The 18,471-nt window shown below is 38.2% G+C and overlaps 2 protein-coding genes across 6 annotated transcripts in view; both read left to right on the top strand.

Annotated features, from left to right (window-relative positions):
* Positions 1 to 6,050, top strand: part of pbrm1 (polybromo 1) — a 39,503-nt gene extending 33,453 nt beyond the window's left edge. For all 5 annotated transcript variants that reach the window (XM_067431353.1, XM_067431356.1, XM_067431354.1 and 2 more), the window contains 3 exons: positions 3,150 to 3,199; positions 3,294 to 3,498; positions 5,428 to 6,050. In XM_067431353.1, coding sequence (XP_067287454.1) covers positions 3,150 to 3,199; positions 3,294 to 3,498; positions 5,428 to 5,600 — 428 coding nt within the window. In that variant the 3' untranslated portion in view covers positions 5,601 to 6,050. The remainder of the gene's footprint in view (positions 1 to 3,149; positions 3,200 to 3,293; positions 3,499 to 5,427) is intronic.
* A 1,394-nt stretch (positions 6,051 to 7,444) lies between these two features.
* rpn1 (ribophorin I) lies at positions 7,445 to 18,089 on the top strand. Its single transcript, XM_067431501.1, has 10 exons — positions 7,445 to 7,824; positions 8,581 to 8,645; positions 9,363 to 9,669; positions 10,821 to 11,030; positions 12,138 to 12,330; positions 12,420 to 12,519; positions 13,064 to 13,202; positions 16,693 to 16,812; positions 16,900 to 17,145; positions 17,229 to 18,089. Exons 1-10 carry the CDS (start codon positions 7,591 to 7,593, stop codon positions 17,409 to 17,411), a joined length of 1,797 nt encoding a protein of 598 aa, XP_067287602.1. The 5' UTR covers positions 7,445 to 7,590; the 3' UTR covers positions 17,412 to 18,089.
* Positions 18,090 to 18,471: the final 382 nt, after the last annotated feature.

The raw sequence follows: 18,471 nt of genomic DNA, 5'->3' as shown, positions 1-18,471 counted from the left end.
TGCCCTGTGAGGCCATTCCCAACACCACCAACTTCATTACTGTGACTGAGTTAGAGAAGACACTACAATTAAAAACTGAACGTGTCTGTTCAATATAATGAGTGAGTCACCGCGCGAGTATCACAGCACTGAGCACTAACTGCAGGAGTGATGAGAGCTGAGGTAATCGCGACTACATTCGCGGCATACATTCACACAGGAGTTCAGTCTGGCACGCGTTTCAGTTCATGCCTTTGCAAGCTTAACTTTCATAGAAATGAATTTGAGAAGTTAAAAGACTTACATTGCTCACCATAGCTCCTTTTTAATGATCCTGTCTGCAAGCTGAGCTCTCCCTGCCAGCTGAGTGTTATCTCCCATCCCCCATGCGCAGATTCAAAACATGCGGAAATGGCTCCCTCTGCTGGCTGTAGTCTTTAGCCTCTGGGCAAACATTCCTCCTATGATGTAAAAATCGTCATTTTGCATCATAGGAGGAATTTTTCCAGAAATAAAATGCATAAATCTCTTGTCTCAGGGAGATATGAGGGGGGAAAGCACAATAATTTGAATATTTTCCAGGGTTTCTACTGATACAAAGCCATATGCTAATCGCTGAAGTAACCCTTACATTACCTTGTTAACATTAACTTGTTAAATGCAAACACTATCAGTTAATGCACTGAAGTAACATGAACATTTTTATTAACTAACATTAACAAAGATTAATAAATGCTGTAAAAATATATTTTCCGCTAAGCTGCTCATTTTCATGTTAGTTTATATCAACTAATGTTAACAAATGAGACGTTATTGAAGTGTAAAGTTCTGTTCAATGAAAGCAATAGTGACTAGGAGCAGCTGAGCTTCAAGTCAGAATGTACTTTCCTACTATGTATGTATGCGAAAAACAGTAGGCCAAAAATACCTAGTAAATGACCTACTACTTCTGCCGAGATTCTAGTCCACATTCGATAGGCCCTTTACTATCCCATGAAGCCACAGGAGAGGAGTTGTGAATAACAGATAAGGGACGCAACTGAGGCTGAAGCTCGTTCACACAACAGCCAATGGTGTATCGGATCCAGATTGCATTCAAACGACACACGCATTCTTTAAAGGTCACACAGCAAGTTCCTAACCAACTACCTACTAAGACAGAAAGTGATTTCTGATGTATTAATTAATAGTTCATATAACTTGTGCAATGCATTCTAATCTTCTGAAGCCGTACTAGTTTTGTGTCAGGCTGATTGGCGCTTTTAAAGGGATAGTTCACCCCAAAATTAAGATTCTGTCAGTAATTCCTCACCCTCATGTCGTTCTGAACCCGTAAGAACACATTCAGAACACAAATGGAGATATTTTTGATGAAATCCGCAAGCTCTCTGATCCCTCCATAGACAGCAATTTAATTAACACTTTCAAGGTTCAGAAAGGTAGTAAAGACATGTTAAATAGTCCATGTGACTCCAGTGGTTCAACCTTAAAGGGTTACTTCAGCGATTAGCATATGGCTTTGTATCAGTAGAAACCCTGGAGTATATTCAAATGATCGTGCTCCCCCCTCTTATATCCCCCTGAGACGAGAGATTTATGTATTTTATTTCTGGAAAATTTCCTCTTGTGACGTCACGAGAGGAATGTTTGCCCAGAGGCTAAAGACTACAGCCAGCAGAGGGAGCCATTTCCGCATGTTTTCAACTCGTGCATGAGGGATGGAGATCACACTTACAGCACAGCTCAGCTACAGGCATTAATTTAAACGGATGCTAAGCAATGTAAGTGTTTTAACTTCTCAAATTAATTTCTATGAAAGTTAAGCTTCCAAAGGCATGAACTGAAAACGCGTTGTGAATGTATGCCACGAATGTGGTCGCGATTACCTCAGTTCTCATCACGAGAGCTCATTTATGACATTAAATGTAATCTGACTCCTAATCTGAGTCTGCTGTGAGACTCACGCGGCAACTCGATCGTTATATTGAACACACACGTTCAGTATTTAATTGTACTTTCTGAACTCAGTCGCTGTAATCCAGTAGCGGTGGCTTTGGGAATGGCCTCACAGGGCAGCTAAGCATTCTGGGAATTGTAGTCTTTCATCCCCATGAGACAAAAATAAATTTTTTGTCTTTTCTCAGTCTAGAAAGCACCAAATTCAAAAATAATTTCACATTTCTACTACATTAATGACCCAATTTAAATACAGATTCATCTTCCCAGCGCTGAAGTACCCTTTTAATGTTATAAGCGACGAGAGTGCTTTTTGTGCACGAAAAACAAACTTTTTCCTCCACAGTTTACGTTGGTCAGCTCTTGTGTCAGCGTCACACACATGAGTCGTGGTGCTCACGTGACCAGCATCGGCCAATGGTAAGCCGGTGTTCTGGCGTAGCTCTGATGTATCTCTGAACTACTGCACTACTAAGTCTATTTACTACTTCAGGAAACTAACAGACGTGAAGAAATTGTTGAATAAAGTCGTTATTTTTGTTTGTTTTTTGCGCACAAAAAGTATTCTCGTTGCTTTATAAGATTAAGGTTGGACCGCTAGAGTCACATGGACTATTTTAACATTGTCTTTAGTACCATTCTGGACCTTGAAAGTTGCAATGATATTTCTGTTTGGTTCAGAAAGCTTTCGGATTTCATCAAAAATTTGTTCTGAAGATGAACAAGGTTTTACAGGTTTGGAACGACATGAGAGTAAGTAATTAATGACAGATTTACATTTTTGGGTGAACTATCCCTTTAATATCAAATCTGGCACAGCGAATAAGTGTCCTTGTTACACGTGTTAAATGCAGTTACTATAGTAATAACTATAAATTATGCATAAATATATGCAAATAACCCTAGACCAAACCCTAACCCTGTAGTGAGAGTACATGTAGCTAACTATTATTACTGAGTACCTAAATGTACACCTTAAAATAAAGTCATATATGGTACTTTTATAGTACATTTTGTGGAGCTTGACAGCCCCTGGTCACTATATGATTTTGTTGTATTAAAAAAGAGCAGCGTGAACTGTGGATCAGATTCTAATGGATTCAGCAGTGGAGAACTGATTATCTGCACAGATAAACATGAACAGAATGAGCTCAGGGTGTCAGTTTACTCTGAAAGTCTCTTATTCTCAGTGTATGCCGATACCTCTTTCACAGGTATGAATGGAATGGCCCCAGGATCAACCGGAAGCACTTATGGGACTCAGGTAATGCTGATTTTGAAGAGTCCCACGTTTGTGCAATTTTACTTCTGGCAACAAAAAACAACACCAGTTGTTCTGAATCTTTGTGTTTCTGTAGATGGGTGTGATGAGCTCGGGCCAACAGGCCCCACCACCCTACCCGGGACAGGGGCAGCCCTCTCTGCAGCAGCCCTCCACCCCCATATTTGTGGCTCCTCCACCCAAACCCCAGCGACTGCTACATTCAGAGGCCTACCTGAGGTATATAGAAGGACTCAGTGCTGAGTCCACTACTGTCAGCAAATGGGACCAAACACTCTCTGGTGAGTAAAAAGGCAGATTTAATGCTCAACATTATGCTAACATGAACTAACAATGAAAAATACGTCTACAGCATTTATTAATCTTTGTTGATGTTAATCTTAAAATGTACTAAAAACCTTTTTAATATCAAAAGCTGTATCTGTTAAAGGATTAGTGTACTTCAAAATGAAAATGTCCTGATATTTTACTTACCCCCATATCTCTTCCGAGATGTACATGTCTTTCTTTCTTCAGTTGAAAAGAAATTACGTTTTTTGGGGAAAAGATTCCAGGATTTTTCTCTAATTAGACTTCGATTGCAACCAAGATGCATTTTAGAAAATGGCTGATGGTTTGTCTAGATAAGACCCTATTCCTCGTCTGGGGTCGTGCAGAGCCTCTGAAGCCCTTCCTTTTATACTGCATTGATTTGGACCTTCAATCCCTTGGTTGCAATTGAAGTCTATTATATGGAGAAAAATCCTGGAATGTTTTCCTCAAAAGATTTAATTTATTTTCGACTGAAGAAAGAAAGACATCTTGGATGAGTAAATAATCAGGAAATTTTCATTTTGAAGTGAACTAATCTTTTAAGTAAGGGATAGTGTACATCCAGACGGTTGTTATCTGAGAATAACCACAGACAGGGTGATCAGGACCTGGCGTGACAAAATCAATATTGTGTGCACAAAATATTGATTTGAGTTTTAATATTTTATTAGCTCACCAAAGGCAAAAAAATCCATGAGGAAAAAGTGTTCCTAGCAAGTGTAAAGACTTAATTTACCCTGATGAGCAGTTACCCTGTGTTATCAGTTTTTACCGGTTCTAATCGAGGTGGAGTGAATGACCAATCAGAATCAAGTATTCAACAGAGTCATGTAATAATATTAGTTAATGCACGTGTCAGTTCAGTAACATTCAGATGCACTTTTATGGACTTCAATAACAGACAGAGACAGAAACTACCATTCACTGCCTATATTAAGCTCGGAAGAACCAGGACTTTTTTAATATAACTCTGATTGTATTTGTCTGAAAGAAGAATGTCATATACACCTAGAATGACTTATAGGTGAGAATTTTCATTTGTGGGTGAAATATCCCTTTAACTAATGTTAACAAATGAGACCTTATTGTAAAGTGTTAACGAAAAAAGAATTAATACATTTTGCATAAAGAAAATATGAGTGCAAAATATGAGTGAGATTTACCCAGGCAATGGATGATCAAATATAATATACCGGTATATAATATAAAACACAATAACAAGATTATTATTAGTAGTAGGATTTTATTGTATTATTGGTTTATTAACTATTATTGTTTATAAATGAAACAAACATTTACATTACTGTTCAAAATAGTTGGGGTTAGGATTATTTGAAAATCTCTTATGCACACCAATTCTACAGTAATTTGAGCATCATACAGTAAAAAATTATACACTGTATAACTATAATTTTGTTGAATAATACTGCAGTTTGAAATAGCTTGTTTTCTATTTGAATATATTTTAAAATGTAACTTATTCCTGTGATCAAAGCTGATTTTTCAGCATCATAAATACAACAGTCTATCTCCAGTGTCACATGATCCTTCAGAAATCATTCTGATATGATGATCTGCTGCCCAAGAAACATTTCTGATTATTAGCAATGTTAAAAACAGTTGTGCTGCTTCTTATTTTTGCAGAAAAGGAGATACATTTAAGTTTATTTGATGTTTAGAAAGTGTGAAGAACTGAAAATCTTTTGCAACATGTTTTTACTGTCTTTTAAACGATAGAGTAAGTAACAATATTTAATCAGAATTCACTCAAAGATATTAGAAAACTATTAATAATATTAGAAAAATGCTATTGTTAACAAGTCCCTCCTTAAATTTTAAAACCAACGCTTGGTTAACTACACTAGCAATCTTCAAATATTTTCTGTGTTTGACCCCAGCTCGCAGGAAAGATGTGCGGCTCACAAAAGAGCAGGAGAGCCGTCTGCCCTCTCATTGGCTGAAGAGCAAGGGAGCTCACAAGACCATGGCTGACGCTCTGTGGCGACTACGGGACCTAATGCTGCGAGACACACTAAACATTCAACAGACATATAACATCCAAAACATCTGAAGCATTCCTCTTTATTCTCAAACAGTGAGATGAGCTGTTCTTAGTATGTTCATGTTGTGATTGAATAACGTTCTGTTTAGGGTTTTGTAATGGTAAATATCGTCTGTTGGCTTTGTAAGTGTCGATGTTTCTTGATAGCACTTTCAATTGGCTGATTTTGTATGTTGACTATTAAATGTTCTTAGACCAATTTAAACATTTTCATAAAATGTTGAACTTTAAAGTGTTGACCTTAACGTTTGTTCATTGTAATTTGTGATGGGATTAAGTTAGTATTGTTCTGAAAGAATGTAGAAATGGCCATTTTTTGGGTCTTGGTTCATAAAATGGTATATGACAAGAAGTTAATAGGCCTATTTTTCATATCATCCCAGTTGTATCGGCAAAAATCATTTTGGAATGGACACTATCTGTCTATTGTTTCAATAAACTAACAGTGACTGAACATAATTGTTTTTGTATGATAAGAAAAAATATTTGACCCCTTTTTAAAATGTGACTTTGATACATTTTGTCCTCAAAGTTGATGTGTTAGAAGTAGGAAAAATGGGCAAGCGTAAGGATTTGAATGTGTTTGACAAGGGCCAAATTGTGATGGCTAGATGACTGGGTCAGAGCATCTTCAAAACTGCAGCTCTTGTGGGCTGTTCCCGGTCTGCAGTGGTCAGTATCTATCAAAAGTGCTCCAAGGAAGGAACATTGGAGATCCGGCCACAGGGTCATGCGTGGCCAAGGCTCATTGATGCACATGAGGAGCGAAGGCTGGCCTGTGTGGTCAGATCAAACAGACAAACTACTGTAGCTCAAATTGCTCAAGAAGTTAATGCTGGTTCTGATAGAAAGTGTATGAGGCTGCATAACCACAGACAAGTCAAGGTGCCCATGCTGACCCCTGTCCACTGCCGAAAGCACCAACAGTGGGCACATGAGCATCAGAACTGGACCACGGAGCAATGGAAGAAGGTAGCCTGGTCTGATAAATCACATTTTCTTTTACATTACGTGGATCGCCGGCTGCGTGTGTGTCGCTTACCTGGGGAACACATGGCACCAGGATGCACTATGGGAAGAAGCCAAGCCGCCAGAGGCAGTGTACCTAAGCATTGTTGCAGATCATGTACACCCTTTTATGGAATCGGTATTCCCTTATGGTTGCGGCCTCTTTCAGCAGGAAAATGCGCCTGACCTCCAAATTCCCCAGATCTAAATCTCATTGAGGATCAGTGGGATTTGCTGAACAAACAAGTCTGATCCATGAAGGCCACACCTCGTGACTTACAAGGTTTTAAAGGATCTGCTACTAACATATTGGTGCCAGATACCACAGCACACCTTCAGGGGTCGAGTCATGCCTTGACGGGTCAAAGGCTGTTTTGGCAGCTAAATAGGGACAAACACAATATCTGATCAGTGTATAGGTGTACACACACAAACTTTTTTTTTTTTTAAAGAAGTTTAAATGCTCAAAGCTCCATTTATTTTGATCAAGATACATTAAACAGAAATACAAAAGTAAATAAAAGTATTAATAGTTTACTGTTTTCTAGTTTAATTAAATGTAATTTATTCTTGTAATAGCAAAGCTAAATTTTTAGCAGTAACATGATTCATCTATAATCATTCTAATATGCTGATTTGATCCGCAGGAAGATTTTTGTGGAAATATACTTTTAACGAATAGAAAGTTCAAAAGAACAAAATATATTAGTAATATAAATATTTTGCAACATTATTAATGTCTGTACTAGCACTTGAATACAAGACTACATGATAAAAAAAAGTTCCATTAATAACTGTGCAGTATTGTCTCTGTGAAAGGTGGGTTCTTTGTCCGCCATGTTGGTGACGTCACTCGTGAGGGAATGAATGAAGCGTCATCCTTCAGGAGCAGCTTTTGCAGCGCGAGGCCTCACTGCACGCGCAAACACTTCATTAGATAGGACTTATTACATTTATTAAACTCCAAATCATTACATATACACGCAAGACAATGTGGAGCGCCGGAGCGGTGAGTTTTGTGCTGATCTCGTGCTTGTTCTGCGCGTCGGTTAGTGCGGACGGGCTGGTGAATGAGGACGTGAAGCGCACGCTGGATCTGAGCACTCACCTCGGGAAGATCACAGCCGAGATTCAGCTCGCGAACCACGGAGCTTCGCGGGTGCACAGCTTCATTCTCGCGCTGGAGCCCGAGCTCGCGCCGCATCTGGCCTTCATCGGGGCATCCGTGAGTAAATGAAATTAAACATAAATCTGCAAGGAGACAGGAGTGAGTGATGCTGGAGGCTCTTTGTTAGTATCACTTAAGACTCATTGGTTCTCGTTTTAATTGTAACTTATTCATTTCTGACTGATTCGTGCTTATTAAATGATGCTTAAATCATTTCTGAAACGTATTTTTGGTATAGAGACAATAGGGAGTGCAACTTTTCATTTACTGTAGCCTAAGCTAGCCACACAATTCAGTTTGATTTGTAGATTTGCGCACATCTTTAACATTGTTTATCTCAAACAACGTAGTTAAGGTGTAATGTTGGTTCCGATAAATAACTGAGTTGAATTGTACTGTAATGCACATGGCATTATTGAAGTGTTTTATCTAGTAACGTTAGTTAGTTAGCATTAGCGGTGGTTGTGCAGCGCACTTCCGCCTTGCTCTGTCAGTGTGACACGTAGGTTCTGGATGCACAGTTCACTTCCGTGATGTATCACTGCAGCGATATTATGCAAAACATGAATCCAGTTCTTCTTTTCATATAAACATTTTAGTGTCTAGTGCTTAAATGTGTACATAAGCAGTTGTGTGTTCATTTTTAGGTAGAAGACTGATATGTAAGCAGACGGCTTGTTTGTAAGCTTCAGAGGGTTGAATGCTTTCTAACGAATGCTTTTTTAGGGTCATGGATTTTTTTTTTTTTTTACTTTAGACTGCATATTAAGAGGTTTCTGGTTATAACTGAAGTTTTTTTTTTATCTTCACCAGGTAAAGGGGGAGGAAGATGAGGATGAAAGCCTAGAGCTGAAAGAAAAAACTATCCATGGACAAAGGTAAACACTGGGAAAAGTATTAAAGGGATAGTTCACCCCAAAAATGTCATTACTTACTAACCCCATAGTTGTTCCAAACCTGTATTAGTTTCTTTCCTCTTCTGTTGAACACAAAAGATATTTGAAAGAATGTCGATAGCCAGACAGTTGATGGTAGCCATTGAATTCCAAGTTTTTTTTTTTCTGCTATGGAAGTCGATGAAGTCCATCAACTGTCTGGTTACTGACATTCTTTCAAATTTCTTCTATGTTCAACAGAAGAAAAACTTTTGGGGGTTAGTAAGTGATGACAATTTTCATTTTTTGGGTTATGAAACTGAAGTTGCTATCATCTTTTCTGCCTTATTGTGACGAATATCTGAGTGAAATGCTTCTCGGGCCAGAAAAAAAAAATGTTGTACGAGACTTTTCGACCATAGGAAGTTAAGTTGGATGGTTGTGGACTCCTATTGGTCGATCTCATGTGAGTGACAGGTTGTCCCGCCCTTGTACCAGTAAACAGGTCATGAAATTTTGCTGGAAGAGGATACTGCAATAAATAGGAATTGTTTAATATTTTATTTCATAGTGATTATAACATGTTCTGCATGCCAGAAATTTAATTTAAATATATTTTTTAAATGATTCGTTTTTTCTTTGTGTATATAGGATTTTTTTTCTCTTGGAGATGTGTGTATATGATTTACAGCTCCATCTTGCTTGCTTTCCCTCCTGCAGTGGTAAATTCTTTGAGGCACAGTTACCGTCCTCTCTCGCTCCGGGTGCTAAACTGCGGGTGAAGGTTGAGACGGTGTTCAGTCACGTGCTGAAGCCTTTCCCCACCCAGATCACCCAGGCCGAGCGACAGCTGGTGGTCTTCCAGGGGAACCATTACCTGTACTCCCCATACCCCACCCGCTCCCAGACCACCCGCGTCCGACTGGCCTCCAAAACCGTGGAGAGCTATTCCAAACTGGGCAACCCCGCCAAGAGCGACGAGGCCATTGAGTACGGACCATTCAAAGATGTTCCTCCCTTCAGCCAGGTGACTGACCACAATAGTCCTTCTGTTGTATAGTAAAATATACTTCACACAGTGTGTTTACATGATAGTATTGTCTTTATTTGGTAATTATGACGTAGTCCTGTGAGTTTTTCAGTTTTGTTTTTACATGCACTATATAAAGTTTGGGGTCATTCAGATTTTTCTAATGTTTTTGAAAGAAGTCTATTGCTCACCAAGGCTGCATTTATTTGAGCAAAAATACAGTAATATTGTGAAAATGCTTTTTATTTTAATATATTTAAGAATAATTTATTCCTGTGGTGTCAGCTGAATTTTCAGCATCATCATTGATGTTAAAAGTCGTGAGTCTTTTTCATACACCTGGTAGAACTGTCAGTACAGTGAACGTAGTACAGCGAATTTTATTCTTGCGAGTTGTCATCAAATAAACGATATAAAGCCATTATCAGCTGATAACGATTGGCACCCAATCAATCGGAGCAAATCTTCTGATCTGCCAGATCTTCTTAGCCAAAATATTACATTTTCAACTACGGGTGCTTGCTTTTGAGGGTGGTTATCATCCTCTAGAACCCCCGTAAAACTGGCATTCTCAAATTATCTTTAAATATCCAACTTAGCTGGCTAACGAATGCTTAAATATGCCCAGCTTATATAAACTAATGCAAATAGACCATCACATGCATGACATTTAAACATTTATTTCAGATTTGCATCTATTTTAGACACATTGTTCTAATTGCTAGGTAGGCCTTCAAACTGTTAATGTCGGCTACTAAAGCAGCATCTAGACAAAATATATAATTTTAAAATGACAACCGGTTTGTTGTGTGTGGTATATCTACCTTTTCATTGTCAAAGTTTTAAAACTGCATCTGATATATTATTTTCCGTGTTGCATAACAGGTCTACAAACAGCATGAGGTGGCAGTGCTAGCTTTTATTTAGCCTCTAGAGACCGCTCTTGTTCTGTGTAATGAATGGAGACCCTTCTCAGCTGCTCCTGCAACAGATGCAGCCAGGAAAAACGATGGGTGTGGATTATTGCTGATAACCGATAGTTCCAGAAATCAGTTATTGGTGCCGATGAATTGGCAAAAAGGATGTGTATGTGTGGACCTCTACTTTGAGCAGTGGCGTTTAACCTTTTAAAAACTTCTGGTTTGTAGGATGCCATGAAGATCCACTATGAGAACAACACACCCTTCCTCACCATCAGCAGCATCACTCGAACCATCGAGGTCTCTCACTGGGGCAACATCGCCGTGGAAGAAACCATTGATCTGAGACACACCGGTGCCTACCTGAAGGGACCCTTCTCCCGCTATGACTACCAGAGACAGTCTGATAGCGGCATTTCCTCAGTCAAATCCTTCAAGGTGTCTTAACACTCTTTTTATTATTATTTTTAATACTCATTTTAATGACAGCTGCTCCAACACAATGGCTCAGCTGAAGGTGACGTTCCAGTAGGCAACTTGAAAGAACTTTATTTTGATTAGGGATATGAAGTATAACTTATATTTGGCTTTGCATTCAAATTTAGCTTACATTTAAAGCCTAAACCGGTTGAAGTAGAAAAATCTTGACAACCATAGTGGATTTTGCACCAGGTAGGTCTAGGTGCTTTAGCCGAAAGTATATTTCGTTTTCTTTATGCATACTGAAGCATATATGCACAGTCAAACACACAGCCTTGCAAATTATACTACTTTTGACTTGTATGTCGACGCATACGGTTTTGAGCAATCTCTCATCATGGGTTACATCCCATGTAAATAATGCTGTACAACCCAAGTACTCTTCTGATGACGAAATTTGCGCTGACCCTCGCATGTGCGTGAAAAGTAAATTATACTTTTGACTTTAGTTCCAGAACTAGTCACCAGGGTGGTTCACAGAGAACTAAAGGTTCCCCTAGGGCTGTTAGTACTGCATTCGCACCGCCAGTAGGAACTCTGAAGTGACATAAGCCACGCTTGTTGTTGTGAATTTTATTTTGATGCTGAGGCAGACCTTTTTGACAGCCCTGAGAACGCTAGAGCCTGAGCTCACAGCTTCTACATATTCCGTCTTCATTACTTTACGATAGGACTAACAGTCCTGTCTAATATGCTATTAGATAGAAAAGTATTAGCGTTTACTGTTTTTTTCTCTCTCTCTTTTTTCGTTGATGGGTCCATCTATCACTGTTTTCCATGTTTATAGAGTTAGTTTCTGGAGTCAATATATAGTCTATAATGTGTGTACACAACTATTTTAAAATAGCGGGTGCCAGTATTTCTCATGCGTTCGGCCAATCAGCGTACTCTGAAGTAGGACCTAAATTAGTTCTCTCAAAAAGAGTTCCTAGAACTAAAAACGTTCCAAGTTCCTGCAGTGCAGACAAGGCAAAATCCGGATACTTCCGCCAATATTTCTAGGAACTATTAAAAGATTCATTTTGGCTTGGTGTTCTTAAATGTATTTATTTTGTCTTCCTTCAGACCATCCTTCCAGCCTCTGCTCAGGACGTGTACTACCGCGACGAGATTGGAAACATCTCCACTTCTCACCTCCAAGTTCTAGATGATTCTGTAGAGGTTGAAATCCGTCCCCGTTTCCCGCTGTTCGGTGGCTGGAAAACACATTACATGATTGGTTATAATCTTCCCAGCTACGAATATCTCTACAATCTGGGTGTGTGTCTGGTTTAGAATTAACCACATTAGAAACATTTTCTTTTTATTTAAAGTCATTATAATGTTACGCATCCATTTGTTCTTTAGGAGACCAGTATGCCCTGAAGATGCGTCTGGTCGATCATGTCTATGATGACCAGGTTATTGACCAGCTAACTGTGAAACTGATCCTTCCTGAAGGAGCCAGGTGAGCATCTGATATACATCACGTCTCAAGCTAAATTGTGTTTACTTGCAAACAAAGCTTCATTTTGTGACTTACACTTACAGGTTGTATAAATATGAACTACATAATTGCCCTGACAACAATCTATTAAAGGGATAGTTCACCAAAAAAGGATAATTAGATTCATGATTCCCATGATTTACTCACCCTCAAGTCATGCTAGGTGTATATGACATTCCTCTTTCAGACGAACAAAATCAGGCTAATCCAAAATTAAGCCCAAAAAAGTGCATCCATCCATTTTAAAAGTAATCCACACAACTCTGGGGGTTTATAAAGGCCTTCTGAAGCTAAACAAAAGGTTTGTGTAAGAAGAAATCCATATTTACCACATACAGTAAAATATCTAGCTTCGCCAGACCGCCTTCTGTATTCAACACAAAGTTTAACTCCTCTTGCGGTTAAGCACTTAACACTTAAACACTTAAGCTACATCTGATGTCATTACCCTTTAACTTTAATTTCTGAGTGAACTCTCCCTTTAACTACTACTTTGGTCTCCTAGAAATATCCACATGGACACTCCCTACCCCATCGCCCGCAGTCAGGATGAGCTGCATTACACTTACCTGGACACCTTTGGCAGACCTGTGCTGGTGGCCACCAAGAACAATCTGGTGGAGCAGCACATTCAGGACGTTGTGGTAATCTCAGACTTCATTTTAGTCATTTTAAATGGCATTAAAGCTCTTGAAAGGATACAGAACGGCTGTAAAGCATTGCCTTCATTGAGGTTCCTAATGTACAATACTCTCCTATCATCTTATACTGATGCTCTTTACAGCAGTGCTGATAAAATATTAAGGGTGTAACAGTACACGTATTCGTACCGAACCGTTTTTGGAACAGGGCTTTCGGTTCGGTGTCGGCTTGTTGGTTTTAAGAACATACTTCAATCCGAGTTCCCACACGAACATATAAGGAATTCGGTGCATGTTATCATGAAATTCGAACGATAAATGCCGTTTTGATGCTCTATAATGTGACGTGAGAGATCACTGTATAGGCGCTTCAGTTCAAACGGTGGCGCGGCACACGAGTGAACGCGATCATCTCTTCCTAAAGAATAAACATGAATTAATATCTCTTAAGGTATGTTGAGGATACATTACAACTGAAGTGTATCATATGTCATGAAATCGCTCAATCTGTTTCAACCGCGGAAAGACAAAACAGCTTGAGAACAATGTCCCGTAGCATCATTTACCTCAGGCAAGTCATTCAGTGTCCACAGCTTAGTTTGCAAGAGAAACAAACTCTATCGCTAACAATATGCAGCTATATTAGCCTATATATTCATCTTAACCTGTTAATGATGTCTGGATTATTTAATGTATGTTTAAATAAATCTGTCATGATTTGAGTCGTGTACAAATTATTTAAATTTCAACAAATTGGAGAGAAAACATTAGTTACATTTTTAATGCAAAAACTGCCTTATGTGAAGCTTATTTACATTACATTTAATCATTTAGCAGACGCTTTTACCCAAAGCGACTTACAAAAAAGGGGAGAGCAATAGAAGCAACGAAACAAACAAGGCCAACAACCTGTAAGAGCTGTAAGAAGTCTCAATTAATTAGTAGTGATCGACCGATATATCGGATTCCCGATATTTAAGCATTTTTTCATAATCGGGTATTGGTTTTGTAATATCGGATTTCCCGATAAATGACGCCATCTTGTGGACGTTTTGAGAATTGCATACAAGCACGCCATTAACGGACTGTCTGAGGGGAGATGAGTCAACAACGGTGTTTAAAGGTAAAATAACCTGCATCCCTTAATTAATAAACTTTGTTTGACAGTCAATCAATGCACAATTGAGATGCACAAATAAGATGTTATGAGATTATATTATATAGTTTAAACTTGGCACCGTAGAGATGACTCACTGACAGAGTCATCAGGTAATCCGTTATGTCACAATAAAGAGGTAACTTCACATGAATGAAACAAAACAGCCATGAATGAGAGCATGTTGGAAGTAAAAGCACCAAATTTCTTTCTTTCTGTGTGTTTATGCTCAGTTGCATTCAGCCGTTCACTCACCGAGTTGTTGCTCTAGCATGCTAACGTTACCGTAGGCTAAACAAGTCCGACTCGTTTAAAACTCCTTAAATTATATTAACGTCTGCAATATGACATTTATATAATAAACATCTTATTAATTACAGCTCCGTGAAAATGAATTATTAGGCCACCATGAATGAGAGCATGTTGGAAAGCGCTAAACTTATTTCTCTCTGTGTTGTTTATGCTCTGTCGCATTCTCTCATGGAGTTGCTGCTCCAGCATAGGATAGTCACCGTATGTAAGACCGACTCGTTTAAAACTCCTAGTTATATTAACGTCTGCTATATAACATTTATATAATAAATATCTAATTAATTACAGCTCCGTGAAAATGTATTATTAGGCCTATCTCCGCGAGATGTGTAAGTTAAACGCAGAGATGAAAACAGCGCTGTCGTCAGCATTTCATAGACATACACAAACATTAATTTTGATATCGTACTAGATGAGATAAGAAAAAGAAACAAACCCACAAATACATCATAGCTATTATAATTCCAGAGAATATTCAATCTTTAGTCTATTAAACACGTATAAACCTTTTAAAACTGTTGTTAAAAAAAATGAATGCTTATATTTAGTTATGGGGATTTGATAGATTCAACTCTCATTTATGTTCTCCATTTGAAAATATTAGACTTTATATATGTATTTTGCCTGTTGTTAATATGGCTGCATTTATAAATAAAAAGTTGAAACAGCATTAATGTTAAAAGGACTGCGCTGTATTAAAAAAAAGCACATTTTTTCAGACTATTTATTGATGTAAATGTCTTTTGTTCTGTATGTAAGGGAGTGAAACCGCAAAAATTACAGTGTTTAAAAAGCGCAGTTAAGTGCTGTAGCTGTAATTGTAAAAAAACAGAAATAACACAATAAATAAATATCGGTTCCATATATCGGGTTATCGGCACATAAACACCCAAATAATCGGTATCGGTTATAAAAAAATCAATATCGGTCGATCACTATTAATTAGCACAGTACACACTTTTTTTTTTATAGCCATCTACAATAGCCACCTACAACAAAAACCCACGTACGCAAAATACATGAGCTTATGAGTGTTGATTATTATATCTTAAAATAAATAACTGAATTGTTGATAATAGTTGGGCTCTGTTGTTAACCTTTATTATTACAATGTGTTGCCTAAGTATTAAGGGCTCCCTATATAGTTTACAGCATTATCTTTAAGAAACCTTTAGTTATAATTTAATTGATTTAAGGACGGACAGTTTTTTTCAGTATATACACCACTGTTGAATAAAAATAAATAAAAAGCAATTTTCTGAAACTGCTGTACCGAACCGGGACTTCAAAACCGAGGTACTTACCGAACCGTCAGATTTGTGTACCATTACACCCCTAGAAAATATGGAAAAATGTAAAGTTTCATATTTTAGAGTCTGGTCTAGTTGGAAGTCTAAGAGTGGCTCTGAAACAAAAGGTAATTAAATTACTAATTAAAAAAATCACTAATAAACACACAAATGACAAACACCTGACAAAATAGACCTTTAAAATTGTTTAAAGTTTAAAATGTAAAATGCTTTATATAAATGTAACACATGATAAATATTTAACTGATACATTTAATTACATTAATAAATTAAAAGGTACCTCACTTTTTATTGTCCAGTAAGCACAATTGTTTTGTTTTTATTATATTTAAGTTAATTAAAAAATAATGTATTTTTTTTTACGTTCTTTAATGTCTTAATCTCTTTTTAAATTTATTTTACATTATATTATGCTATTCAAAAACCTACTTTTGTTTTTAAATCATCAAACGGTAGTAGTGTTTTTAAATATTTCTATTCTTTCAGTTGTCATTTTCTAAACAATAACTAGAGCAGTTGCACTGTAATTTCACAGTCTGTGTGTAAACATGGTTCCTTTGCCATTATTGATGGCAGTTCTGCTCAGCAAACCTTCCTCAAATTTGTCCAGTGGAATCAAAGTGTCTCCAGACGGCTTTTTCGGCACTTTCCACACTTGGCATGCAGTGCCCTCACAAGTGTGCTTAGTGTAAACCCTCTGTGTCTTTCTCATTAGGTTCACTACAACTTCAATAAGATCCTGATGCTGCAGGAGCCATTGTTAGTGGTGGGAGCGTTCTACATCCTCTTTTTCACAGTCATCATTTACGTGCGCCTCGACTTCTCCATCACCAAGGTGCGCCTGGAGCACACAGTATTGTTGGAATGACTAAAGGCGTCCGATTTTTAACCAAGCCGCCTGTTCCCTCATGTCCTTTGCTAGGATCCAGCAGCAGAGGTGCGAATGAAGGTGGCCTCCATCACAGAGCAGGTCTTGACTCTGGTGAACAAGCGTCTAGGTCTGTACCGCCACATGGATGAAGTTGTGAACCGCTACAAGCAATCGCGGGATACCGGAGCGCTAAACAGCGGCCGCAAGACTCTGGAGGCCGAACACCGCACCCTCACCAATGACATCACTGCATTACAAGCCCGTCTCAAGGCAGAGGGCTCCGATCTGGCTGAAAAAGTAGGCCATCTCTTCAGAAGCTGTTTATCTCATTTCAAAATGCTTCAACTGCTTCTAAACAGTTACCATTTCTCCTCCCACAGGTTGGTGAGATACAGAAGCTGGACGGCCAGCTGAAGGATCTGGTGTGCCGATCCTGTCAGGAAGCCGAGCGGCTGGTGGCCGGAAAGGTGAAGAAGGACGCCTACATCGACTCGGATAAAACCCTGGCAGGCAAGAGGCAAGAGCTGGTCACCCGCATCGACAGCCTTCTGGACGCCTTGTAAATCTCAAACATCAACGGTCACCACCCTCCAAACAGTCACCCTCACTCAGACCGGACTGGCAGATCAACAGCGCACATACACTCACACACGACATGCAGCATTCTGTGAACAGCATGTTGGTGCCTTTGTGTGAATTAAAAGTGATTTTTGCAGGATGTGCATGTTGTTTTGTGTTGCTGAATGTGTGTGTGATTTGTGGAAGAGGGTTTTGTGTGTTTTCTGATGCAGAATCTTCTTTTTTGTTTTAAGTTGCTGAATGTCAGATGCAGTCTTCATTATCACAGTCCAGCAAACCGGTTCTTTTTCATACACATTTGCAGTTTTTGGAGTCTTGTTTGAATTTAAATTGCTTCCACAATCCCTCATAGCAATCTCACCTGAAAAATATTGCACTTATTGTTTAAAAAAACAAAACAAAAAAACAGACAGAGATAGATCTTTCCCGTCCTAAACACAAAAATGGAACATTAGGTGCTGAAATGGTTGACGGAGATGATTGCAGATTTTCTATTGGGTTCTCACATTTTGGTATGATTTTTATTTTTTTTGTAAATGATGTACTTCAGTTCCACAGCAAATGACATGGATGAGATTGATTTTTGTATGTCAAGGGTAAATGTGACAGATTTTGCTGGTGAAACATTTTCAGTCCGTAAATAAACAAGGTGTCTAACCTGACCGGTGATCTGATTTATTTGTCTTTGCAAAGTAAAGCAATTCTATTTCTAAATGTTCAGGCCATTAGGCATCTTATTTATTAGGCATCTAAGTTATTAATTAATTAATCTAAAATAACTTTAAATAAATCTTTAAAGAGAGAGAGGAAAAAAATCTTTATTCACCCTCAAGTTGTTCTAAACCTGTATAAATAGTTTTCTTCTGTTCAACACATACATATATATATATATATATATATGGAAGTCAATGGGGTCCATCTTGGAAAGTTTCTGTTCAGTAGAATAAAGAAATTCTTAAAGGTGAGCAAATGACAGAATTTTCATTTTTGGGTGGATGACTATCCCTTTAAGATTTTAGTTAAAATTTATACCCCACAGAAGCC

The sequence above is a fragment of the Pseudorasbora parva genome, chromosome 22, assembly GCF_024679245.1.
Source record: "Pseudorasbora parva isolate DD20220531a chromosome 22, ASM2467924v1, whole genome shotgun sequence".
NCBI lineage: Eukaryota > Metazoa > Chordata > Actinopteri > Cypriniformes > Gobionidae > Pseudorasbora > Pseudorasbora parva.
Note: the sequence above shows the minus strand (reverse complement) of the source record. Positions and strands in the feature narration are given on the sequence as shown.

Coding starts and splice junctions, on each gene's coding strand:
- rpn1 (XM_067431501.1), top strand. CDS start 7,591: ATGTGGAGCGCCGGAGCGGTGAGTTTTGTGCTGATCTCGTGCTTGTTC. Junction 12,331..12,419: donor CGAATATCTCTACAATCTGG/GTGTGTGTCTGG, acceptor TTTGTTCTTTAG/GAGACCAGTATGCCCTGAAG. Junction 16,813..16,899: donor TCGACTTCTCCATCACCAAG/GTGCGCCTGGAG, acceptor GTCCTTTGCTAG/GATCCAGCAGCAGAGGTGCG.